Below are 27,270 nucleotides of genomic sequence, written 5' to 3' on the forward strand. Positions count from 1 at the left end.
AACATCCTCTCCACATCCACTCTATCTGTGTCCTCTGGTCCTAGACTCCCCCACTATAGGAAACATCCTCTCCACATCCACTCTATCTGTGTCCTCTGGTCCTAGACTCCCCCACTGCAGGAAACATCCTCTCCACATCCACTCTATCTGTGTCCTCTGGTCCTAGACTCCCCCACTATAGGAAACATCCTCTCCACATCCACTCTATCTGTGTCCTCTGGTCCTAGACTCCCCCACTATAGGAAACATCCTCTCCACATCCACTCTATCTGTGTCCTCTGGTCCTAGACTCCCCCACTATAGGAAACATCCTCTCCACATCCACTCTATCTGTGTCCTCTGGTCCTAGACTCCCCCACTATAGGAAACATCCTCTCCACATCCACTCTATCTGTGTCCTCTGGTCCTAGACTCCCCCACTATAGGAAACATCCTCTCCACATCCACTCTAACTAGACTTTTCAATACTCAATAGGTTTCAGTGAGATTTCTACCCCTCCCCCACCCCCCACATTGTTCCAGACTCTAGCATGTACAGGCACAGAGCCATTAAACACTCCTCATACATTAACCCTTTCATCCCAGGATTGTTCTTGTGAACCTCCTCTGGATCCTCTCCAACACCAGCACACCCTTTTTAGATAAAGGGTCCATTATGGGTCCTGTGGGTACTGAGTTCAAATTCCACCCTCATAAATGTGGACTGAAGGTTCCATTATAGGAGCACAGGAGTACCACGTGGCCAAGAATATCTATATTTGGACAGGAAGTTCAAAGCTCAAAGTAAGTTTATTATCGAAGTACTTACACGTTACCATATCCTACCTTGAGATTCATTTTCTTGCAAGTATTTGTAGGAAAAGCAAAGTAACGAGATAGAATCTACAAAAAAAACTATACATAAACTGAGGAGATTTACCAGGTTGCTGCCTGGTTTAGAGAGGATGGATTATGATCAGAGATTAAGGGAGCTAGGGTTTTACTCTTTGGAGAGAAGGAGGATGAGAGGAGACATGATAGAGGTGTACAAGATATTAAGAGGAATAGACAGAGTGGACAGCCAGTGCCTCTTCCCCAGGGTACCACTGCTCAGTACAAGAGGACATGGCTTTAAGGTAAGGGGAGGGAAGTTCAACGGGGATATTAGAGGAAGGTTTTTTACTCAGAGAATGGTTAGTTAGTGTGTGGAATGCACTGCCTGAGTCAGTGGTGGAGGCAGATACACCAGTGAAGTTTAAGAGACTGTTAGACAGGTATATGGAGGAATTTAAGGTGGGGGGTTATATGGGAGGCAAGGTTTAAGGGTCAGCACAACGTTGTGGGCCGAAGGGCCTGTACTGTGCTGTATTGTCCTATGTTCTATAAACAATGATAGACAAGCAACTAATGTCCAAAAGAAGACAAGTTGTGCAAATAAAAGAATACTGAGAACGTGAGTTGTAGAGTCCTTGGAAGTGAGTCTGTAGGTCATAAAAGTGGTTCGGAGTTGTTTGAATGAAGTTTTTCACTCTGGTTCAGGTGTCTGATGGTTCTAGGGTAATAACTATTCCTGAAACTAAGGAAGCTGGAACCTGAGGCTCCTGTACCTCCTGCCCGATGGTAGGAGTGAGAAGAGAGCACGGCCTGAATGGTTGGAGTCCTTGATGATGGATACTACTTTTGTGTGGTAGCTCTCCATGTCGATGTGCACAGTGGTAGGGAGGGCTTTTCCTGTGATGGACTAGGCTCTACCCACCTTCTGTAGCCATTTCCATTCCAGGCAATGAGTGTTTTGACACCAGGCTATGATGCAACCAGTCAGAACACTCTCCACTGTGCATCTGGTGAAACTTGTGTTGGTGACGTGCCAAATTCTGCACGAACTTCCAGGAAAGTAGAGATGCTGTCGTTTTGCAGTTAGTGGGATCTTGTTGTGTATGTATTAGCTGCACATGTTATAGCACTGGCCACACTTCAAAACTAATACACTGACGACTGTAAAATGCACTGTTGTGCCTTTCGAAGACGTCCTTAATGGTGGGAAGCATGGTGCCATGATTGAGCCAGCTGAATTGTAACCCTATCCAGCTGCTTCTGATTCTGTATTTACAACTCCTCTCTGCCTCTCCCCTATTCCCCACCCAAGAGGGTAACTTCCATAAGACATGGGAGCAGAATCAGGCCATTCAGCCCATCGAGTGTGCTCCACAATGTTCTGTTTTTTCCACGTAAAGCTGTGGTTTCTGGTGGCTACTAATGTGATTAAATGGGGCTGTGGACAGATGGGTCAGACTGGAGAGACAAAATCCTCCTCCTTCTCCCGGGTGCCCACCTAACAGTTTCTTAAATGCCCCTAATGTATCTGCCTCCATCACCACCCCGGCAGGGCATTCCACACACCCACCATGCTGTGTGTAAAAATAAAATCTACCTCTGACATCCCTCCCTCCCAATCACCGTAAAATTATGTTCCCTTGTAATAGCCATTTCCGGTCTGGGCAAGGCTGCCCTCTCGCTCGAAGCCTCTTATTAGCTTGTACACCTCTATCAAGTCACCTCTCATCCTCCTTCACTCCAAAGAGAAAAGCCCCAGCTCGCTCAACCTATCTTCATAAGACATGATCTCGGATACATCTCCTCTGCACCCTCTCTAAAGCCTCCACATCCTTCCTCTAATGAGGTGACCAGAACTGAGCACGATACTCCAAGAGTGGTTTAGCTGGAGTTTTGTACAGCTGCAACATTACTTCATGGCTCTTGAGGTGGCTTAGCGATGATAGGAGTGCTCGAGAGGCTGTTAGGCTCTCAATGATACAGAGAGTGGAGACACGTGCAGGCCGAAGGGATAGTCTTCGTCTGACTGTCCAGGTGTTCCCATAGTTCCTCTGCTCGCTTCAGCCCCCGCCTGTCCACATCCCTACCATCCATTCCCCAACCACCACTTCTCCCTCCCTTGTGGTATTGTCTCGGGCCAGCTGCCACGTGCTCACCAGGACTGATCCTCCGTTGCTCTCTCTCTCTCTCTCTCCCCGCCACAGGATGCATGAGTACTCGAGTCGGCCCTCGCTGGTTCCCAGGGCCGTTCCGGTGAAGCGGCCCCGCGTGATCGTCCCCGTGCTGCGCCGGGGGAAGTCTGGGATCCCCCTGAAGCTAATGTCACGTTCCACAAGCGGGGTGAAGAATACCACAAAGTTAAAACGTGAGCTCTGTTTAAATTACAGCACAGGACACATCAATGCAGAAAAGATTCAGGTTTATTGTTGTGGCCCTCCAAGAGGGCACAACCTTGTCGTGGCTTGGAGGCTTGTGTGTTTCAGTAACCAGGTGAGCCATGTTGGCTGGAGTCAGGGCGTTATGCTTTGGTGCTTGGTAGCATCAGCCATGTCAAACAGGTCAAAGGGTAGAGGTCAGACTAAGAGTGGCCCATCAGTCCTCCAGGTTCAGGGGTTCAGCTCAGGGCCAACAACCCTGACTGGTCAAACAAAACTGTGACAGAAACAGCAATGAGCTATCCTTCTACGTCTGTGTGTGATGGTATTAAGATCATAAGATATAGGTCTAGAATTAGGCCATTTGGCCCATCGAGTCTGCTCCACCATTTCATCATGGCTGATCCATTTCCCTCTCAGCCCCAATCTCCTGCCTCCCGCCATTTCCCTTCACGCCCTTGACTAATCAAGAACCCATCAGCCTCTGCTTTAAATATACCCAATGACTTGGCCTCCACAGCCATCTGTGGCAATGAATTCCACAGATTCACCACCCTCTGGCTAAAGAAACTCTTCCTCATCTCTGCTCTAAATGAATGTCCCTCTATTCTGAGACTGTGCCCTCTGGTCTTAAACTCCCCCACCATAGGAAACATCCTCTCCACGTCCACTTTACTGGAGCCTTTCAACTTTCGAATGGTTTCAGTGAGATCCCTCCTCATTCTTCCGAGTTCCAGTGAGCGCAGGCCCAGAGCCATCAAGTGCTCCTCACATGATAAGCCTTTCAATTCTGGAATTGCAAGTCTCTACCTGGGACTTGCAGAAGTGAAAATCGAACGGAAGTTACTGCAGAATGGAAGAAGCCCTGAACACCAGAAAGGAGATGGAAGAACTTCATTGCTTCCATAAGCACCAGCAGACGTAATGGGAAGTGGTAACGTTATTGTTCTCATTGGCAGTCACACCCAGGATATAAAAGCCATGAAAATATCCTTTAGCAGTCGTAGCGCAGTACAAACATGAATTACATTGGCTTAAATTAACGTAAATGATACACAACACAATAAACAAAAATAAACATATTGAAGTTACTGTAAATTGGATGATATATAAGCCAAGGTAGAATTTTGTGTGTGTTTCTCTGGGTTTCCAGTATCGACAGAATTTCTTGTGTTTAAGATATCTTCGAGGGATGCCTACCCTGAAGAAGATTAAATCTTCTCTTGGTCAGGAGCTCATGAGACCATCTTCACTGTTCCCCTCTGCGATCTCTGCTGTCATCCAACTCTTCGACCACGCTTACTCACAGTTGCTAACGCAGCCACTTGTCCTTCCTAGGAGCAAACACGAGGAAATCTGCAGATTCTGGAAATTCAAGCAACACACACAAAATGCTGGTGGAACACAGCAGGCCAGGCAGCATCTACAGGGAGAAGCACCGTCGATGTTTCGGGCCGAGACCCTTCGTCAGGCCCTTCGTTTGTGTGTGTTGTTTGTCCTTCCTAGGAACTTGTTTCTCATTTCATCCCCACCCACCCAACTTCCCCCTCACCTGGTCTCACCTATCACCTTCCAGCTCGTATTCCTTCCCTTCACCCACTTTTTATTCCGGCTTCTGCACAAAATATCGACTGTTTATTCCTCTCCATTGATGCTCCCTGACCCGCTGAATTCCTCTAGAATTTTCCACTATACCATACATGAAAGCACGTTTTGTGCCAAAGTGAGGCAGCCCGCACATGTCACCAGGCTTCCAGTACCAACATAGCATGCCCACAACTCACTAACCCTGACCTCTACATCTTTGGACTGTGGGAGGAAACCCACATGGTCACGGGGAGAACGCACAAACTCTTTACAGACAGCGGCAGGAATTGAACCCTGGCCCTGGTGCTGTAATAGCGTTAGGCTAACCACTAAGCTACCATTCCATCCCAAATATCTGTTAGAATGGTAATCCCGATACACAAACTTTGTCTCAACATCATATACTGTTAAACAGCTGTCGCAGCTTAAATACAGGGTGAACGTTTTTGTTAAAGATAACATTTCGAGGGGTTTTTATAACAAGAAGATCTTGTCGAGCCAGAAGATTTCATCAATTTACACCAGAGAAGTCTGGAATTCCAGCAGGAATAGCAGAGGTTAATGAATTTCTCTGTTTAACTCTTTGTGTGCCAACTGAAAGAGTAAAGAATAGCTTTATTGGTCAAATCAAAACATACAGTGAAATCCGCTGTTTGTGTCAACGACCAATACATTCCAAGGATGTGCTGGGGCAGACCGCAAGTGTCACCACGCTTTGGTCTCCAGCGTAGCTCACTGACCCTGACTGGCACGTCTTTGGACTGTGGGAGGAAACCGGAGCACCCGGAGGAAACCCACGCGGTCACGGGGAGAACGTGCAAACTCCTCACAGACAGTGGCGGGAATTGAACCCGGACTCAATTGGTTCCTGTCGGACATCACCTCCTGGTGAGACGTTAGTCACATCTATCCCAATCTCTCTCTCTCTCAGCAGTAAAATCCAATGAGCTGCAACGGATTAAACTCGAGCTGACGCAGATTAAATCCAACATTGACTCTCTTCTTGGGCGGCTGGAGGAGATTGCAAAGGAGAAAGTGGGTCATGCAGGTGGGTGAATGGTTCCGCACTCCCTCACTCCTGCCCTTCGCCCCGTGACTTCCAAGTTCAAAGTGAATTTATTATCAAAGTACGTGTACATCACCACATACTACCCCGGGACTCACTCACCGCGAGAGCCCTCGCCCCCCGGGGCTCACGCCGCGAGAGCCCTCGCCCCCCCGGGCTCACTCGCCGCGAGAACCCTCGCCCCCCGGGGCTCACTCGCCGCGAGAGCCCTCGCCCCCCGGGACTCACTCGCCGCGAGAGCCCTCGCCCCCCGGGGCTCACTCGCCGCGAGAGCCCTCGCCCCCCCGGGCTCACTCGCCGCGAGAACCCTCGCCCCCAGGGGCTCACTCGCCGCGAGAGCCCTCGCCCCCCGGGCTCACTGGCCGCGAGAGCCTTCGCCCCCCAGGGCTCACTCGCCGCGAGAACCCTCGCCCCCCAGGGCTCACTCGCCGCGAGAACCCTCGCCCCCCGAGGCTCACTCGCCGCGAGAACCCTCGCCCCCCGGGGCTCACTCGCCGCGAGAACCCTCGCCCCCCGGGGCTCACTCGCCGCGAGAACCCTCGCCCCCCGGGCTCACTCGCCGCGAGAGCCCTCGCCCCCGGGGCTCACTCGCCGCGAGAACCCTCGCCCCCCGGGGCTCACTGTCTTGCGGGCATTCACAGAAGGACAAAGTGGTACAATAGGATCAATGAAAAATGACGAAACAAAGACTGACAAACAGCCAATGTGCAAAAGACAAACTGCAAATACAAAATACATAAATAATACTGAGAACATGAGTTGAAGAGTCCTTGCAAGTGAGTTCATAGGTTGTGGAGTCAGTTCAGTGTTGAGGTGAGTGAAGTTATCCACACTGGTTCAGGAGCCTGACAGTTGTAGGGTACTAACTGTTCCTGAACCTCCTGTCTGATGGTAGTGATGAGAAAAGAGCATGGCCTGGGAGGTGATGGATGCTGTTCTCTTGTTTGGCCTGCTGCTGAGTTTCTGGAGGCTTGGGGCCGCTTTCCTGTGGCAACACTCCTGGTCCCTGGTCCTGGAGCAGAACAGATTGCAGTCTGCCTCTACCAGAGCTGAAGCAGTGCTGTCCGAGCGGAGTAAGATAGTTATTCATCTGGTTCACTTGTAATATTGTGCTCAGTTCTGGCTGCCTCATTATAGCAAGGATGTGGAAGCTTTAGAGAGGGTGCAGAGGAGATTTGCCTGGAATAGAGAGCACGGCTCTTGAAGATAGGTTGAGTGAGCTAAGTCTTTTCTCTTTGGAGTAAAGGAGGTTGAGAGGTGACTTAATAGAGGTGTACAAGATGATAGGAGGCAAAGCCAGAGACTTTGTCCCAGGGCGGAAATGGTTAATACAAGGGCACATAATTGAAAGTATAGGGGAGATGTCAGAGGTAGGTTTTTTACACAGGGAGTGGTGGGATGTGGAACACTCTCCCAGGGTTGGCGGTAGGGGCAGATGGATTAAGGGCATTTAAGATAGGCAGACGGAAAATAGAGACTATGTAGGAGGGGAGGATTAGATTGATCTTGGGTTATAAGGTTGGCACAACATTGTGGGCTGAACAGCCTGGAATGTACTCTAGTGTTTGGTTCTGGTTTGGGTTATGGCCTTACCCAGGCAGTGCAGGAGGTCGAGGACAGACTGGGCAGTGTGGGAATAATATGGGGAACTTCAGAGGCCTAAGATAGTCAGTGACAGTCTAGGTCATTGTAATGTGCTGCGTGCAGTAACACTGCCTTTACAAAGTGGCTTCCAATAATCAATGTTCTTCCACCCTCACCGCTCCATGCTACCTGCTAAACCCCTCAACGGCCTCCAACCTCCGAGACAGAATCCACTTACACCCAACATGCTCTCATCCTCTCAGTTCTTCCTGGCTCCTCCCACCTTATTTGCATTACTAAACATTTTATTTTCATTGCCAATTTTCCAAGTTCTGATGAATGATTGTTGACCAAAAAGATTAGCCCTGTTTCTCCCGCTATAGATGCCCGACCTTTAAGTTCCTCTGGCATTTTGTGTATTTTACTCTGGATTTACAGCATTTGCAAAACCCCTTGTGTTTAGGAGAATAAACATAGAAACATAGAAAATCTATCGCACAATACAGGCCTTTGGCCCACAATGCTGTGCTGAATGTGTCCTTACCTTAGAAATTACCTAGGCTTACCCATAGTCCTCTATCTTTCTTATCTCCCTGAACCTATCCAAGAGTCTCTTGAAAGACCCTATCATATCCACCTCCACCACCAGCGCCAGCAGCCCATTCCACACATTCACCACTTTCTGCGTAAAAAATCTTACCCCTGACTTCTCCTCTGTACCTACTCCCCAGCACCTTAAACCTGTGACCTCTTGTGGCAACCATTTCGGTCCTGGGAAAAAGCCTCTGACTATCCACACAATCAATGCCTCTCATCATCTTATACACCTCTATCAGCTCACCTCTCATCCTCCGTCGCTCCAAGGAGAAAAGGCCAAGTTCACTCAACCTATTCTCATAAGGCATGCTCCCCAATCTAGGCAACAAACATCCTTGTAAATCTCTCCTAAATTCAATTCCACAATTGATGAAGGCCAATACACCGTATACCTTCTTAACCACAGAGTCAACCAGCGCAGCTGTTTTGAGCGTCCTATGGACTAGGTCCCCAAGATCCCTCTGATCCTCCACACTGCCGAGAGTCTTACCATTAATACTATATTCTGCCATCATATTTGACCTACCAAAATGAACCACTTCATACTTATCTGGGTTGACTCTCTCTGCCACTTCTCAGCCCAGTTTTGCATCCTATTGATGTCCCTCTGTAACCTCTGACAGCCTTCCACACTATCCACAACACCTCCAACCTTTGTGTCATCAGCAAATTTACTAACCCATCCCTCCACTTCCTTACCCTGGTCATTTATAAAAATCACAAAGAGAAGGGGTCCTAGAACAGATCCCTGAGGCACACCACTGGTCACCAACCTCCATGCAGAATATGACCCATCTACAACCACTCTTTGCCTTCTGTGGGCAAGCCAGTTCTGGATCCACAAAGCAATGTCCCCTTGGATCCCATGCCTCCTTACTTTCTCAATAAGCCTTGCATGGGGTACCTTATCAAACGCCTTGCTGAAATCCATATACACTACATTTACTGCTCTTCCTTCATCAATGTGTTTAGTCAGAATCCTCAATAAATTCAATCAGGCTCGTAAGGCACAACCTGCCTTTGACAAAGCCATTCTGACTATTCCTAATCATATTATACCTATCCAAATGTTCATAAATTCTGCCTCTCAGGATATTTTCCATCAACTTACCAACCACTAAAGTAAGACTCACTGGTCTATAATTTCCTGGGCTACCTCAACTATATTTCTTGAAAAAGGAAACAACATCTGCAACCCTCCAATCCCCCAGAACCTCTCCCATCCTCATTGATGATGCAAAGATCATTGCCATAGGCTCAGCAATCTTCTCCCTCACCTCCCACAGTAGCCTGCAGAATATCTTGTCCAGTCCTGGTGACTTATCCAACTTGATGCTTTCCAAAAGCTCTAGCACATCTTCTTTCTGAATGTATATATGCTCAAGATTTTTAGTTTGCTGTAAGTCATCCCTACAATCGCCAAAATCCTTTCCTGCAGTGAATACTGAAGCAAACTATTCATTAGCAACACGAGTGAATCTGCAGATGCTGGAAATAAATAAAAACACAAAATGCTGGCAGAACTCAGCAGGCCAGACAGCATCTATGGGAGGAGGTAGTGACGACGTTTCGGGCCGAAACCCTTCATCAGGAGTGAAGTAACATGGGATGGTCGAGGGGGGATAAGAAGTGGGGGGAGGGATGAAGTAGAGAGCTGGGAAGTGATAGGCTGGAGGGAAATGGGCTAGGGGGAAGGTGGAGAATTATGGGAAATAAGAGAGAAAGAAAGGTAGGGCTGGGGGGAGATTATAGTGAGGGGGTTAAAAGAGAGAGAAAGAGAACCAGATTAAAATTATAGATAGGGATGGGGTAAGGCGGGGGGCAGGGGTATCAACAGAGGTCTGTGAGTTGGATGTTTATGCCGGCAGGTAGGAGGCTACCTAGGCGGGAGATAAGGTATTGCTCCATCGACCTGCGTGTGGCCTCATCTTGACGGTAGAGGAGGCCATGGACAGACATGTCGGAGTGGGAGTGGTCTGTGGAATTGAAGTGTGTGGCCACAGGGAGATCCCGCCACTGCTGGAGGACCGAGCGCCGGTGTTCAGCGAAACGGTCTCCCAGTCTGCGGCGGGTCTCCCCAATGTATAAATGGCCACATCGGGAGCACCAGATACAGTATATCACCCCAGTTGACTCGCAGGTGAAGTGGTGCCTCGCCTGAAAGGACTGTCTGGGGCCTGGGATGGTGGTGAGGGAAGAAGTGTGGGGGCAGGTGTAGCACTTCTTCCGTTTGCAGGGATGAGTGCCCGGAGGGAGGTCCGTGGGGAGGAATGGGGGGGATGAATGGACAAGGGAGTCGCATAGGGAGCGATCCCTGCGGAAAGCCGAGAGTGAGGGGGAGGGGAAGATGTGTCTGGTGGTGGGATCCCGTACGAGGTGGCAGAAGTTACGGAGGATTATACGTTGGATCTATAGGCTGGTAGAGTGATAGGTGAGGACCAGGGGGACTCTATCCCTGGTGGGCTGGCAGGGGGGTGGGATGAGGGCAGAGGTGCGTGAAATACGGGAGACGCGATGGAGGGCAGAGTTGATAGTGGACGAAGGGAAGCCCCTTTCTTTAAAAAAGGAAGACGTCTCCTTTGTCCTAGAATGAAAGGCCTCATCCTGAGAGCAGATGCGGTGGAGGCGGAGGAATTGAGAGAAACTATTCATTAAGTACCTCCACTATCTCCTCCAGTTCCATACACACTTTCCCACTGTCACACTTGATCGGTCCTATTCTCTCACGTCTTATCCTCCTGCTCTTCACATACTTGCAGGATGCCTTGGGGTTTTCCTTAATCCTGCTCACCAAGGCCTTCTCATGGCCCCTTCTGGCTCAACTAATTTCATTCTTAAGCTCCTTCCTGCTAGCTTTATAGTTTTCTAGGTCTCTAACATTATCTAGTTTTTGGAACCTTTTGTAAGCTTTTCTTCTAGACTAGATTTTCAACAGCCTTTGTACACTATAGTACCTGTACCCGACCATCCTTTCCCTGTCTCATTGGAACGTACCTATGCAGAACTCCACGCGAATATCCCCTGAATATTTGCCACATTTCTGCCGTACATTTCCCTGAGAGCATCTGTTCCCAATTTATGATTCCAAGTTCCTGCCTGATAGCCCATATTTCCCCTTACTCCAATTAAATGCTTTCATAACTTGTCTGTTCCTATCCCTCTCCAATGCTATGGTAAAGGAGATAGAATTGTGATCACTATCTCCAAAATGTTCTCCCACTGAGAGATCTGACACCTGACCAGGTTCATTTCCCAATACCAGATCAAGTACAGCCTCTCCTCTTATAGGCTTATCTACATATTGTGTCAGGAAACCTTCCTGAACACACCTAACCAACTCCACCCCATCTAAACCCCTTGCTTGAGGGAGATGCCAATCAATATTGAGACAGGGACTTGGGAGTCCTTGCGCAAGATACCCTAAGGGTTAACCTCCAGGTTGAGTCAGTGGTGAAGGCGGCAACTACAATGTTGGCATTCATATCTAGAGGTATAGAATATAAGAGCAGGGATGTGATGTTGAGGCTCTATAAGGCACTCGTGAGACCACACTTGAAGTATTGTGGGCAGTTCTGGGCTCCTTATTATAGAAAAGATATACTGACATTGGAGACGGTTCAGAGAAGATTCACAAGAATGATTCCAGGAATGAAAGAGTTACCGTATGAGGAACGTCTGGCAGCTCTTGGGCTGTATTCCCTGGAGTTCAGGAGAATGGGGGGGATCTCATAGAAACATTCCAACTGTTAAAAGGCCTGAACAGATCAGGTATTACAAAGTTATTTCCCGTGGTAGGGGAGTCCAGGACAAGAGGGCATGACTTCAGGATTGAAGGACTGAGATGCGGAGAAATTACTTCAGTCAGAGGGTGGTAAGTCTGTGGAATTTGTTGCCATGAGCGGCTGTGGAGGGCAAGTCATTGGGTGCATTTAAGGCAGAGATAGATAGGTTCTTGATTAGCCAGGGCATCAAAGGGTATGGGGAGAAGGCAGAGGCTTGAATGGATGAAGTGGATCAGCTCATGATTGAATGGTGGGGCAGACTTGATGGGCCGGATGGCCTACTTCTGCTCCTGAATCTTCTGGTCTTGTGGTCTTATAATATTGAGGAAATTAAAATCTCCCACCACGACAACCCTGTTATTATTGCATCTTGCCAGAATCTGTCTCCCTATCTGCTCCTTGATGTCCCTGCTACTATTGGGTGCTCTATAAAAAACACCCAGTAGAGTTATTGATCCCTTGCTGTTCCTAGCTTCCACCCACAGAGACTCAGGAGACAATCCCTCCATGACTTACTCCTTTTCTGCAGCCGTGACACGATCTCTGATCAGCAGTGCCACACCCCCACCTCTTTTGCCTCCCTCCCTGTCCTTTTGAAACATCTAAAGCCTGGCACTCGAAGTAGCCATTCCTGCCCCTGAGCCATCCAAATCTCTGTAATGGCCACAACATCATAGCTCCAAGTACTGATCCACGCTCTAAGCTCATCCGCTTTGTTCATGATGCTTCTTGCATTAAAATAGACACATCTCAAACCATTGGTCTGAGCACATCCCTTCTCTATCACCTGCCTATCCTCCCTTTCACACTGTCTCCAAGCTTTCTCTATTTGTGAGCCAACCACCCCTTCCTCCATATCTTCAATTCAGTTCCCACCCCCCAACAATTCTAGTTTAAACTCTCCCTATTAGCCTTAGCAAACCTTCCCACCAGGATATCGGTCCCCCTTGGATTCAAGTGCAACCCGTCCTTTTTGTACAGGTCACTCCTGCCCCAAAAGGGGTCCCAATGATCCAGAAATCTGAATCCCTGCCCCCGCTCCAATCCCTCAGCCACAAATTTATTTTCCACCTCGTTCTATTCCTATTCTCACTGTCGCGTGGCACAGGCGGTAATCCCAAGATTACTACCTTTAAGGTCCTGATTTTCAACTTCCTTCCTAACTCCCTGTAGTTTGCTTTTCTCCTTTTTCCTACCTATGTCTTTGGTATCAATGTGTACCACGACCTCTGGCTGTTCATCTTGCCACTTCAGGATATCTTGGACGCGATCAAACACATCCCGGACCCTGGCACCTGGGAGGCAAACTACCATCCGAGTTTCTTTCCTGCATCCACAGAATCGCCTGTCTGACCCCCTGACTATAGAGTCCCCTCTCACTGCTGCCTTCCTCTTCCTTTCCCTGCAGCAACTGTTGCTTCCCTCAGGTCGGCTGTTCCCCCACAACAGTACTCAAGCAGGAGTTCTTATTGTTAAGGGGGACAGCTACAGGGGTACTCTCTAGCATCTGACTTCTGCCCTTCCCTCTCCGGACTGTTACCCACTTATCTGTCTCCCGAAGCCCCTGTGTGACTACTTGCCTATAGCTCCCCTCTATCACCTCCTCACTCTCCCTGACCAGACGAAGGTCATCGAGCTGCAGCTCCAGTTCCCTAACCCGGTCCCTCAGGAGCTGCAGCTCGATGAACCTAGCCGTCTGGGAGGGTGGGAGTCTCCCACACATCCCATATCCGACACCCGGTACAGAACACCGGCCTCACAGACATACTTCCTATTCCTATTCTTCACAAGTATCTTACCTCACCTCAACCCGTTATCGCTGAAGCTCCGTTGAGCCAAAGCCTTCCTACTCTGTCTCCCTCTGCTCTGTAAAGCTGACCTCCTTTCCCGCCAGACTAGCTCACTGGCGTCCACATGCCTGTGCAGTCGTGCCTTGATCAAAATATTATCATCTTTTTTAATGGAGATGCTTTGTTAATGTTTTGGACCCAGGCCTTCAGGAGAACTAGATGAAAGGTCTCAGCGTGAAATACTGACAATTATTCCTCTCCATAGATGCTGCCTGAACTGCTGAGTTCCTCCAGCCTATTCTGTTTCAAGGGCTGGATTTCCAGCACCTGCAGAATCTCTTGTGTTCAGGGAACAAATGGTCGACATTTCAGGCAGAGACCCTTCATTGTGAGTTGATGAAAGGTCACGGATCAAAACATCAATTATTTATTCCCCTCCATAGATGCTGCTTGACCTGCTGAGTTTCTCCAGCATTTCATGCTGAGCAGTTCAGTCTCTTCACAGTTTGCCGTGACTGTTGTTTAAAGCAGAGATGGTCACAGGTCACTCTGACTGTATATTCAGACAGGGGGGTCACAGGTCACTCTGACTGTATATTCAGACAGGAGGGTCACAGGTCACACTGACTGTATATTCAGACAGGGGGGTCACAGGTCACTCTGACTGTATATTCAGACGGGGGTCACAGGTCACTCTGACTGTATATTCAGACAGGGGGTCACAGGTCACACTGACCTTATATTCAGACAGGGGGGTCACAGGTCACTCTGACTGTATATTCAGACGGGGTCACAGGTCACTTTGACTGTATATTCAGACAAGGGGGTCACAGGTCACTCTGACTATATTCAGATGGGGAGGGTCACAGGTCACTCTGTATATTCAGACGGGAGGGTCACAGGTCACACTGACTGTCGATTATGGGAGGAAAGTTCACTCCATGGAAATGCTCTTTGTCTGAACTCACGTCATTCTCCAGAGATGAGGAAGAAGGCCGAGGACAGCAGGACTGAGTTGTCTCATGGAGATTCTGCTTCAGAAACTGCCGAAACTCTCACAGAGGAGCCGTTTGAGGTGGATGAGACGGAAGCTACTGACCTGGAACAAGGTGACACGGCTGGAGACAACGACTGCGACGATGAATTGGTGAGTCCAACAAGATAGGGGGCATTGAAGGAGAAATGGGTCTCTCGATGGTCATCGGGTTCACTCTGATTCTTCAGACTGTTAATCTGATTGGGTCATAAAATACAGGAGCAGAATTAGGCCATTTGGCCCATCAAGTCTGCTATTTCATCATGGCTGATTCAATTTTCCTCTCAGCCCCAATCTCCTGCCTTCTCCCCGTATCCCTTCAAGTCCCAACCAATCAAGAATCGGCCAAACTCTACATTAAATTTACAAAAAGACTTGTCTCCACAGCTGCTTGTGGTAAAGAATTCCACAAATTTGTCACTCTCGGGCTAAAGAAAACCCACCTCATCTATGTTCTAAAAGGACACCCTCTATTCTGAGGCTGTGTCCTCTGGTCTTAGACTCTCCCATCATAGGAAATATCTTCTCCACATCCACTCTATCAAGGCCTTTCACCATTCAATAGGTTTCAATGAAGTCACTGCTCACTCTTCTGAATTCCAGTGAGTACAGGCCCAGAGCCATCAAACACTCTTCATATGACAAGCCATTCAATCCTGGAATCATTTTTGTGAACCTCCTTTGAACCCTCTCCAGTTTCAGCACATCCTTTCTAAGATCAGGAGCCCAGAATTGCTGACAATACTCCAAGTGAGGCCTCGCCAGGGCTTTATAAAGTTTCAACATTACATCCTTGCTTTTATATTCTAGTCCTCTTGAAATGAATGCTAACATTGCCTTCCTCAGCACAGACTCAACCTGAAAATTAACCTTTGGGCAATCGTACACAAGGTCTCCCAAGTCCCTTTGCACCTCAGTTTTTTCCCTCCATTTAGAAAAGTCATCTCTTTCATTCCTTCTACCAAAGTGCATGACCGTACACTTCCCGACACTTTATCTGCCATTTCTTTACCCATTCTCCTAAGCTAAGTCCTTCTGTAGCTTCCCTACTTCCTCTAAGCTACTTGCCCCTCCACCTACCTTCATATCGTCTGCAAACTTTGCAACAAAGCCATCAATTCCATCATCCAAATCACTGACGTATAGCATAAAAAGAATCAGTCCCAACACAGACCCCTGTGGAACACCACCAGTCACCGGCAGCCAGTCAGAAAAGGCTCCCTTTATTCCCACTCTTTGCCTCCTGCCAATCAGCCACTGTGTTATCCATGCTAGAACCTTTCCTGTAATACTACAGCTTGTTAAGCAGCCTGACGTATGGCACCGTGTCAAAGGCCTTGCTAAAATCCAACTACGCAACATCAACCAATTCTCCTTTGTCTATCCTGCTTGTAATTTTTCAAGAATTCCAACAGATTTGTCAGGCAAGATTCTCCCTTGGGGAAACCATGCTGACTATGGTCTATTTTATCACGTGCCTCCAAGTAGCCTGAGACCTCATCCTTAATAATCGACTCCAACACCTGAATCGACGGTTTCCTTTCTTCTGCCTCTCATCTTTCTTGAAGAGTGGAGCGACATTTGCAATTGTCCGGTCTTCCGAACCATTCCAGAATCGAGTGATTCTTGAAAGATCATTACTAATGCCTTCACACTCTCTTCAACCGCCTCTCTCAGATCTCTGGGGTGTACACCACCTGGTCCAGGTGACTTATCTACCTTCAGACCTCTCAGTAATTCAGGGCCACTCAGTAATCACATTCACACTGACTGCCATTGGCTGCTTTCCAGAAAGAAGGTTTTTTCCTAAATTCATTGCAGACACTACCCACCCTGCAAACTGCCTTTTACAAAAGCTTTCTTCTGGAAAGCGCTGGAGTGTTATTAAAATAAACACATCACACCTTCTTAAAAGTTTCTCTCCCCAGGCAGTTAATCTGATCTAGTTAGCCCCCACCCCACCTACTCTTATCTATTACCCCCATCACTGCACTGTACTGTAAATACTTCAAACCATAATTATAAATGTGTGCTGGTATTCATGTACATTTTATTCCATCTCTGGACTTTAATCTCTAAGTTTATTCTTATCTAATACTTTATTCTTTATAGTTGATGAATTTTTTTTGCATGACTCACCCTGACCAACACACCACAGCAAATTCCTTATACATGTGAATGTAAATGCCGATTAAAGCTGTGCCTGGATGTATGATATTCTGGCCACTACTCATTGTGTGATCCAGCATCAAAAGAAAAGGCCCTTTGGCCCATCTCATCCATGCCAACCACATTGCCCATCTAAAGTAATCCCACCTGTCAGCGTTTGACCCATATTCCTCTAAACCTCTCCTATCCATGTGTCTGTCCAAGTGTCTCTTAAAATTGTTAATGTACCTGCCTCAACCACATGCCCTCTTCTCATTGCTACCATCAGAGAGGAGGTACAGGAGCCTGAAGACACACACTCAATGTTTTAGGAACCGCTTTTTCTTCTCCACCATCAGCTTTCTGTATTTGCTCTCGATTTGCACTACTTATTATACATATATCTTACTGTAATTCAGTTTTTATGTACTGTTGCCGCATAACAACAAACGTCATGATGTTTGTCAGTAATATTGCACCTGATTCTGAATCTCTGGCAGTTTGTTCCAACTTCACCTCTAGGTGAAAAAGTTACCCCTTAGACAGCTGTTACGTTCTGTAACATCAAGAGATAAAGATAACTCAGTGGAAAACAAGACAGCCGGGAAGTAAGTCGAGTACTCTGCTTTGTCTTTGCGAGGCATCTACATATCACGTGGTAATGTAACGACGTTTGCAATTTGTCTACTTTTACAGATGACCCGTAATTAATTTAAATGAACAAGAATGCTTAATCAAACAATATATTTACCGTATTACTCAAATATTACTACTACTACGTCGACCCAGGCCTTGCCTTGCCCCTGGTACCACGTAGCCCAGCACGACCTGTCTCGAGTCGGGTTGTCGGCGACTCAACCAACACGCCCCCTGGTGCACTTCGGTTAACCAGGGAGGAGGGTGTGTAGGCACCCAACGGGACTAAAAACAAAACCTGTCAGAGGGCGGACGAACTCCTTGCCAGTCAACGGCCACCTACCGTCCGTGTGAGGAGAGGCACGCCACAGTCTTCCGTTTCGCGCCATAAAGCAAGACTCAAATATCACTGAAATATTAAATACACAACACCCCTGCCTGCTTTGCTATAAACTCTATATAGAATGCATTTCACTATATACACAGTATACTATATGGTACAACTATCCTACAGACATCCACAGCATAGTAAATTTTAAATTGTACCATTCGGGCCTAAAGATTTAATCACTGTGGAGCATTGCTCACTCTTGTGGGATAACGCCTTTCCTGACAAGGGGGGGTCATTCTGCTTGGCAGGTGAGACTCGTGGCTGTGAAACAATCCCAGGGTCTGGGGTCTCCTCCATGGTGGTTGACTCTGAGATTGCAGCAAATGGTGTGACAGCTCTGGACACCTTTCCTCTCCTTCCTTTTTCTTCTTCTAGTTTGTGCCCTCATAGTAATCTTGGGAAGATGCATTTAGTTTTCACTGGAGTATTCTCTTATTAATCCCTTACGATCTGATCTCTCCTCTTGGTTTCCTCATCCACAACACCATCTGATGAATCCTCTGTTTTCATTGACTCCTTTCATTTTGGCCTTCCACTCATCCAGATGGGCTTTGGTCTTCACAAACAAGAGAAAATCTGCAGATGCTGGAAATCTGAGCAACACACACACAAAATGCTGGAGGAACTCACCAGGTCAGGCAGCATCTATGGAAAAAAGTACAGTCGACGTTTCAGGCCGAGACCCTTTGATGGGTCTTTGCATCTACTTTAATAAGCAGCTTATTGTCTCCCACTTGAAGTTCGTGCAGTAACCTGAATGTACACAGAGTAGATATACTCTCAAAAGCCAAATGGTTGCAACTTCTGTGAAGCTCCTTGAATTCTCTTCTAGCTTAAAACTAAGTCACATTTCACAAGTAACTGCCTGATTAACATATCGGAAGCTTTCTCAGATGTGTTGCCTACAAAATCTGTCGTCGTCAGACCACTGCTGTCGTCACTTCCACGATTCCTCTGGGCAGCACGGTCCTCCCTTGGTCCAATACGCTTTCCAACCAGAGGCACAGAGACTGGCACCAACACCGGTTTGCCCTCCGATGGGCAACGGTTCATGATGTACAGCAGGGAGACAGATGTGGTATCACCCAGTACCTTGCTAAATTCACTTTCAGTTGACTCTATTGCAGGGGGGGTATGGTGGGCAAATGGTGATTGTCTCAGCCAATCACAGCCCCACAATGCTGGCCCTCCTGTTTTTACCACGTACAAGCTCAATGTGGCTTGTTGGTCGTTGTATTTCCACAGTAACTAACGTCATTCCCACAGGAGTCATCTTTTCTCCAGTACAAGTTCTTCACTGGGTATCTGCAGGTTTCATTCCAGTATCTTTGAAATGCTGCTTAAACTGATTTTCTGGAATGACTGAAACAGCCAAGCCAGTGTCAGATTCCATTTTAATTAATTTGTCTTTCACTTCTGCAGTATTGCTTGTCTATTGTAGTTTTCACATTGTAAATGTCACACAGTTCAGTCACTTTCATCATGATCAGCAGCATACAGATTAGTGCTCTCTTTGAAACTACAACTCGACTTCTTTCCTTTTTCTCTTCTCTGTGTGGACCATTTATTTTTGTTTGCCCGACATGCTCTTTGTATGTGTCTGACTTTGTTGCATTTTCTCTGAGTTTGGTCTTTAAATCTGCATTGATCTGGTGCATGCCAGCCCCTGCCACAACAGTAACTGAATTTCTACCAGTTTGGTTTCTGTTCAGATGTCGCCATTTCGTTCACACTCACTATCATTGCTGACCCCAACTCAACTGCATCTCTGTCTGTGGTTTCCATGGATACAGCTATTTCAACTGCTCTTTAAAATGTAATTTGAGCTTCAGTTAGGAGCTGTTTTTGAATGCTTTCTTGTAAGATTTCACAAACTGAACAACCTCTTAGGACATCATTAAGACCATAAGGTATAGGAGTAGAATTAGGCCATTTGGCCCATCAAGTCTGCTCTGCCATTTTATCATGGCTGATCCAATTTTCCTCTCAGTCCCAATCTCCTGCCTTCTCCCTGTATCCCTTCATGACCTGACTAATCAAGAATCTATCAACCCCGGCCTTAAATATACTGAAAGAGCTGCTTGTGGCAATGAATTCCACTTTAAAAAACGTTCCAGCTACATGGGAGTATTTCTGTTACTGGGCGGCTGCATATTCGCACAGCTTACAGGGAACGATAGTTAGCAACCTTATGGCCACTTCACTAAAATGGACTTTGTTTAATTTTGTTCCATTTGCATTCATTCCTGTAAAATTAATGTTTATACTTATGAATGCAGCTTATATGATGCAAGGTGCCAGTGATGCCGTTGAAGTAAGCTGATCATTACACCTGTGTATATGTGTGTGCATGACAATAAACTCCAACTTTGACACTGTACCTCAGTATAATCATCAACAGCAATAAATACCCAACATCACCACCAGAGGACGCTGCAGATCCACCACACAGTGAGCAAAACAAGTTCAAATTCTCTGCTACTTAATTTTCAGCCAAGTAAGGCTTAAGTAAAATATTGTCAGTCAGAAATTGTATCCGTTATTGAAAAATAATTTGGCTTTTGTTTAAGTGAGCTAGTGACATCATAAAATTTTTGAATCCTTATTCTGAGTCATATTTTAAAAACTGACTTTTAAATCTCGACAGAATTGTTAGTTCTTAATCCAGTTTAAAAATTTAAAATGCAGTTTAAAATTTAACATAAACTTTACACTGCTAGTGAATTCCACAGCCCCGAGTTATCAGTTTCAGCTATACACTCCCGGTAACGTACTTGTGCTTCTTCCTCCCCTCCCCCCACCTTCTTGCTCTGACCTCTTCACCTTGTTTTCTCGGTCTTAATAAAGAGTCTCGGCCCAAAATGTCAAATATTTATTCATTTCCATAGATTCTTCCTGACCTTGAGATCCTCCAGCATTTTGTGTGTTTGCCTCGGTAACACAGAGCCGTGCTGTTAACAGCAGTGGGATTTCGCCCTGTAAACGGACACCACCTGCCTTTGCTGCGCTCTGCATTTTGAAGTCAGGAACAAATGGATGCTACGTGCCTGAGCGGCTTCCTTCAGTCAGTACGGTCTGTCGCTCTGAGCCAGTGAGCCACCAACCATCGAGGGTTATAGATAGAGTCATCGAAAAATACAGCACAGAAAGAGGCCTTTTGTCTCACCCAGTCCATACTAAACCACTTAACAGCATGTCAGCATTTTCCATTGGGTGAGACTAGAACCAGAGGCCATGAGTTAGTAGATACCAGTTGTTTTCCTTTCTGTTCTTTGATTGACTCCAACATAAACAATAATTTATGGTTGACTAGCATAGGTCAACATCGTCCATGAGCCCCGGCACCCTGTTGAATCTTTCCTGATGACATACTCTATATGATCCCTCTTATTTGACGAGAGGAGGATTGTGCCGAGAAAGGGTTCAACTGAAATTGAGCTCATGTTAAGAATGAAAAAACCTGAGAGGAGGAGGGGATGAAGAGAGTGTTTAGCACATTGGCCTTCAAAAATCAGACTACTGAGTACAGGAGGGGGAGTGTATCGTTGAAGTTGTATAAGATATTGGTGAGGCCAAAGTTCAATGTAAATTTATTATTATCGTTTGTTATATGCCATGTTGAGTGACATCATCATTATATGTCGAGTCATATGATGTGGCCGATCATGCTCTTTCCATGACCGTGATTATTCTTGGCAATTTTTCTACAGAAGGGGTTTGCCGTTGCCTCCTTCGGGGCAGTGTCTTAACAAAGACAGGTGACCCCAGCCATTATCAATATTCTTCAGAGATTGTCTGCCCAGTGCCAGTGGTCACATAACCAGGACTTGGTGATCTGCAACACTTGCTCCCATGGCTTCAAGTGACCCTGATCAGAGTGGGGAGGGTCCTAAGCAGGTGCTACATCTTACCCAAGGGTGACCTTCAGACTAGCAGAGGGAAGGAATGCCTTACACCTCCTTTGGTAGAGTCACATCTCCACCTCACCACCCCAAATTTGTTATCAAAGTACTTATGTGTGCTGAAACTGGGGAGGGTTCAAAGGAGGTTCACGAAAATAATTCCAGGATTGAATGGCTTGTCATATGAAGAGTGGTTGATGACTCTGGACCTGTATTCACTAGAATTCAGAAGAATGGGGAGATAACCTCATTGAAACATTGAATGGTGAAAGGCCTTGATAGAGTGGATGTGGGGGAGGATGGTTCAGATGCTGGGAGAGTCTAGAACCAGAGGGCACGGCCTCAGAATAGAGGGACGTTCATTTCGAACAGAGATGAGGAAGAGCTTTTTTAACCTGGTAGTGGTGAATCTGTGGAGTTCATTGTCACAGGCAGTTGTGGAGGCCAGGCCATTGGGTATACCTAGAGCAGAGGTTGACAGGTTCTTGATTAGTCAGGGTGTCAATGGTTACGGGAGAAGGCAGGAGAATGGGGCTGAGGAAGATAGTAAATCAGCCAAGCTGGAATGGCAGAGCAGACGCAATGGACCAAATTTCCTAATTATACTTCCATATCTGATGGTTTTATCATCACCCTCATAGGCTCAATTAGATCTAAGAGCCCATTATTCTGCTCAGACCTGACCTCCGCAGTCATAGTTTGTTCTTGTACTCTCACATACGTTTCAGTCAGTCGTTCGTCATAATTTGCCCCAAGAAATCATTCTGCCTGATGCTGAATTCTTTTAACGAGACTCTGAGTTGAAATTATATTGATCGAGAGTGGGTAAAAGACACAGGGCTTCCTGTACATTTAATAAGAAACAGATGTCTAGGACAGGACTGTAGGGGAGGAGGAGGGAGCGACTGGCTGTTGTAAATTTATCTCAGATACAGCCATTTGTTCCAAGAGCAAACAGGCTGTAGATTAAAAACAACTTGTTTATTGGATTCAGCAAGTTGTGCTGTAAGCTATTGCTGCTGGACCACTGTCAAAGATAAGGCAGACATAGAACTGTTGCCTAGAAGGTGCAGACAGAAATAGGTCGAGATTTATTATCAGCCCTTGCCTGGGGGCTCCCTGCTCTCTTTGAGGGGCAGAATAAACTGTAGGAAGCAGACCATCATGGTTTAGAATCAACTTTACGGAGGTGATTTAATGGGCAATGTCCTGAGTCAGTACGCCAACTTTACCCAGAAAATTGTGGAGACAAACTCCACATTTGAAACATTGCATTAAATTTTTGATCACCCTGATTTGGGAAAGATGCCACTGAACAGGGGAATGCCCGCAAGAAAATGAATCTCAGGGTTGTACACAGTGACATATCTCTACTTTGATAACAAATTTACTTTGGACTTTCAGAGTACAGAGATTTAAAAAGATGTTGTTGGGTCAGAGGTTATGAAGGGAGGTTGAGCTGATCGGAACATTTTTCACTGAAGGTTTGGAGAATGAGTGATGATTTTTTAGAGGCATATAAAATAGTGGCAGGCAGGCACAGGGTCAATTACGATATTTTTCCCGGGGTTGGGGAATCAACAATATACAATACTGTGCAAAAGACTTTGGCACATAAATACAGCTAGGGTGCCTGACTTCTGCACAGCATTCTAATAATTTTATGAATTGTGTTGTACTGCTGCCAGAAAAAAGAATCATGACAAGTGTGTAAAGATAAACCCGATTCTGATATGGATCATAGGTCTATTCTGGTCAGGGAGAGGGCAGGGAGTGAGAACTCCAGAGAGGCATTCAGTAATGATCATTAAACCAATTCAAATGACCTGGCGTCTCAGAGCTGGGTGCGTCTATACTCGTGCCAACACCCCCGCCCCTGGCACTCCTCCTCTACCACCTGACCCACACCTTTCCTGAGGCACTCCGCCCTCACCATTCCCAACATCCTTCGCTCCTGCCATATTTACAGACTTGCTCTCCACTCCACGTTGATGAGTACAGTACTGTGTAAAAGTCTTAGGCACCCTAACTATATACATACTGAGGGTTTAGAAGGCATTCCTCAGACCACGTTTGGAATATTGAGAGCAGTTTTGGGCCTCATTTCTAAGGAAGAGGGTGCTGACATTGGAGGGGGTCTGGAGAAGGTTCACAAGAATTATCCTGGAAATGAAAGGGTTAAAGTAGAAGGAGTGCTTGCTCTCTCTGGGCTTATACTCACAGGAGGTTAGAAGAATGAGGGGAAATCTCATTGAAGCACGGATGAAAGAAAAATGGAGGACTATATAGGAGGGAAGATTGATCTTAGAGTATGTTGAAGGGCCAGCACAACATTGTGGGCTGAAGGGCCTGAACTGTGCTGCAATGTTTTATGTGATATGTTCTGCTAAACTTACTGAATATTGAAAAGCCTGGATAAAGTGGATGTTTCCTGTAGTGGGGGAGTCTAGGACCAGAGGAACAACATCAAAGAGAAGTACATCCTTTCAGGAGTTCAGGAGGAATTTCTTTAGCCGAGAGTGGCGAACCTGTGCAATTCATTGCCACAGATGGCTGTGGAGGCCAAGCCTTTAAATATACTTCATTTTTATGTCTTGCTCTGTAAGTTTACCCCAAAGTAAAACAATAACTGCCAGTAATGGTAAACTTAATTCGAGATGCCAAGGTTTAGAATCCAGGAAGGTGAAGTCCAGTAGTTTTAAACTCATAACTTTTCTGGAAGTCAGTTGTAGATGCAAAGAGTTTCCTGATCTTTGCCCTCATGGCTCACACCATTTGTGCTCACTTGTAAATGCCCAGAATGAAACGCTGAACTCTTTCTTTTCTCTCTCTCCACAGGACGCTAATCACAGAGTAGATGCAGAAGCAACGTTAGAATAAAAGGTATCTGATTTTTCTTTAATTTCATGTAACTATTTTCTGTAGCTCCCTCTGCAATTGGATCCTCGACTTCCTAATCCTGACAATCAACACTGGTGCACCACAGGGGTGTGTGCTTAGCCCACTGCTCTACTCTCTATATACCCTTGACTGTGTGGCTAGGCATAGCTCAAATACCATCTATAAATTTGCTGATGATACAACCATTGTTGACAGAATCTCAGATGAAGGGCATTCAGGAGTGAGATATACCAGCTAACTGTGTGGTGTCACAGCAACAACCTGGCATTAAATGTCAGTAAGACCAAAGAGCTGATTGTGGACTTCAGAAAGGGTAAGATGAAGGAACACATACCATTCCTCACAGAGGGATCAGAAATGGAGAGAGTGAGCAGTTTCAAGTTCCTATCTAACCTGGGCCCAACATATTGATGCAGCTCTAAAGAAGACGGGACAGCAGCTATATTTCATTAGGAATTTGGTATGTCACCTAAAACACACAAAAACTTCTATAGATGTCCAAAGGTACAATTCAATGTCAGAGGTGTATACAATATATACCCTGAAATGCTTTTTCTTCACAAACATCCACGAAAACGGAGTGCTCCAAAGCATGAACGACAGTTAAATGTTAGAGCCCCAAAGATCCCCCCGCCAGCTCGCCCCCCCATGCGTAAGCGGCAGCGAGCATCAATCCCCCCTCCCCCCATGCGTAAGCGGCAGCGAGCATCAATCCCCCCTCCCCCCATGCGTAAGCAGCAGCGAGCATCAATCCCCCCTCCCCCCCATGCGTAAGCAGCAGCGAGCATCAATCCCCCCTCCCCCCATGCGTAAGCAGCAGCGAGCATCAATCCCCCCTCCCCCCATGCGTAAGCAGCGGCAAGCATCAATCCCCCCTCCCCCCATGCGTAAGCGGCGGCAAGCATCAATCCCCCCTCCCCCCACTGGCATCGGCACCCACCACCAAACACTCAGGAGTGAGCAGGGCAACAGCAAAGACACAGACTTGCCGTTACCCCAAAGACTCTGTGTTTCACCCGGCATTCGACATACCACAGGTTCTCTCTCCCCCTAATAAAGAAAAAGGAGGTGTTTCCATTTTCACAGCGAGCGGGGAGACATAACAAACAACTCGCTGGTTTACGATGTTAAAAGTCAGCCATGTCACTTTTTCTCGAGCTTTGTGCCTGAAGATCGCAAAGATCCCGGGTCTCCAGGAACACGGCAGATATCCCGACTCCCCCGACGACACACGGGTCTCCTGTCGTGACACCGACCCTCGATCTGCCCGTCTCCAAAGCCCCGAGATCCTACATTTCCAAATTCAAGCCGGACTCTCAGACCGAACCCTTGGCATGCCAAACAACGGCCAGTTATGGAACCCCGAGAGCAGCTCCCATTCCCGCAAAGGACCATAGTCAGCGTGTTACTCCAGGTCAGGGTCGTCAAAAGAACCCTGAAAGAGACAAACAGAGATATTAAAGATGGAAATAGGGCTGTTACCATGAAGAGCATTCTGACAGGTTGCATCACTGTCTGGTATCACCGGAGAGGAACTACTTCACAGGACCAAAGGAAACTACAGAAAGTTCTAAAATTAGTCAGCTCCATCTTGGGTACTCACCTTTGTAGTATCCAAGACATCTTCAAGGAGTAATGCCTCTGAAAGATGACGTCCATTACTAAGGAGCCCTTCTCCCAGGACATGCTCTCTTCTCATTGATACCATCAGGTAGGAGGTACAGAAGCCTGAAGGCACACACACAGCGATGAGAAACAGTTTCTTCCCCTCTGCCATCCGATTCCTAAATGGACATTGAACTCATGAAGATACCCCACTTTTTTTTTAATATAATTTCTGTTTTTGCACTATTTTTAACCTATTCATATACTTATATACTTACTGTAATTTACATACTTGTCACAACAAATGTCGGTGATAATATACGAGTTATATATAAATATAGGAGTTATACAGCTCTTGTTACATGTACATGCAGTTCAACTGTGAGTGAAAATGCAGAAGGTTTGAAGTTAATATCTCCTTCTACATTAGGCCACGAACTTATCAATCACCCCTCGTAATCGTAATTGACAAGATATCCCATGCAAGGCTTATTGAGAAAGTAAGGAGGCATGGGATCCAAGGGGACATTGCTTTGTGGATCCATTACTGGCTCGCCCACAGAAGGCAAAGAGTGGTTGTAGACGGGTCATATTCTGCATGGAGGTCGGTCACCAGTGGAGTGCCTCAGGGATTTGTTCTGAGATCCCTGTTCTTCGTGATTTTTATAAATGACCCGGATGAAGAAGTGGAGGGATGGGTTAGTAAGTTTGCTGACGACACAAAGGTTGGAGGTGTTGTGGATAGTGTGGAGGGCTGTCAGAGGTTACAGCAGGACATTGATAGGATGCAAAACTGGGCTGAAAAGTGGCAGATGGAGTTCAACCCAGATGAGTGGGTTGATTGGATTGGATTGGATCAGATTAAGATTGGATCAGCCATGATCTTGTTGAATGGCGGAGCAGGCTTGAGGGGCCGATTGGCCTACTCCTGCTCCTATCTCTTATGTTCTTATGAGTGTGAGGTGGTTCATTTTGGTAGGTCAAATATGATGGCAGAATATAGTATTAATGGTAAGACTCTTGGCAGTGTGGAGGATCAGAGGGATCTTGGGGTCCG

The 27,270-nt window shown here is 46.7% G+C and overlaps 1 protein-coding gene across 3 annotated transcripts in view; it reads left to right on the top strand.

Moving 5' to 3' along the window:
* Positions 1-27,270, top strand: part of raly (RALY heterogeneous nuclear ribonucleoprotein) — a 93,180-nt gene that overhangs the window by 63,825 nt on the left and 2,085 nt on the right. For 2 of the 3 annotated variants that reach the window (XM_073062179.1, XM_073062178.1), the window contains 4 exons: positions 3,018-3,178; positions 5,707-5,823; positions 14,575-14,741; positions 24,546-24,590. In XM_073062179.1, the coding sequence (XP_072918280.1) occupies positions 3,018-3,178; positions 5,707-5,823; positions 14,575-14,741; positions 24,546-24,587 (487 nt within the window). In that variant the 3' untranslated portion in view covers positions 24,588-24,590. The remainder of the gene's footprint in view (positions 1-3,017; positions 3,179-5,706; positions 5,824-14,574; positions 14,742-24,545; positions 24,591-27,270) is intronic. The other variant, XM_073062180.1, reaches the window with a different exon arrangement.

Source organism: Hemitrygon akajei, chromosome 11, assembly GCF_048418815.1.
Source record: "Hemitrygon akajei chromosome 11, sHemAka1.3, whole genome shotgun sequence".
Classification (NCBI taxonomy): Eukaryota; Metazoa; Chordata; class Chondrichthyes; order Myliobatiformes; family Dasyatidae; genus Hemitrygon; species Hemitrygon akajei.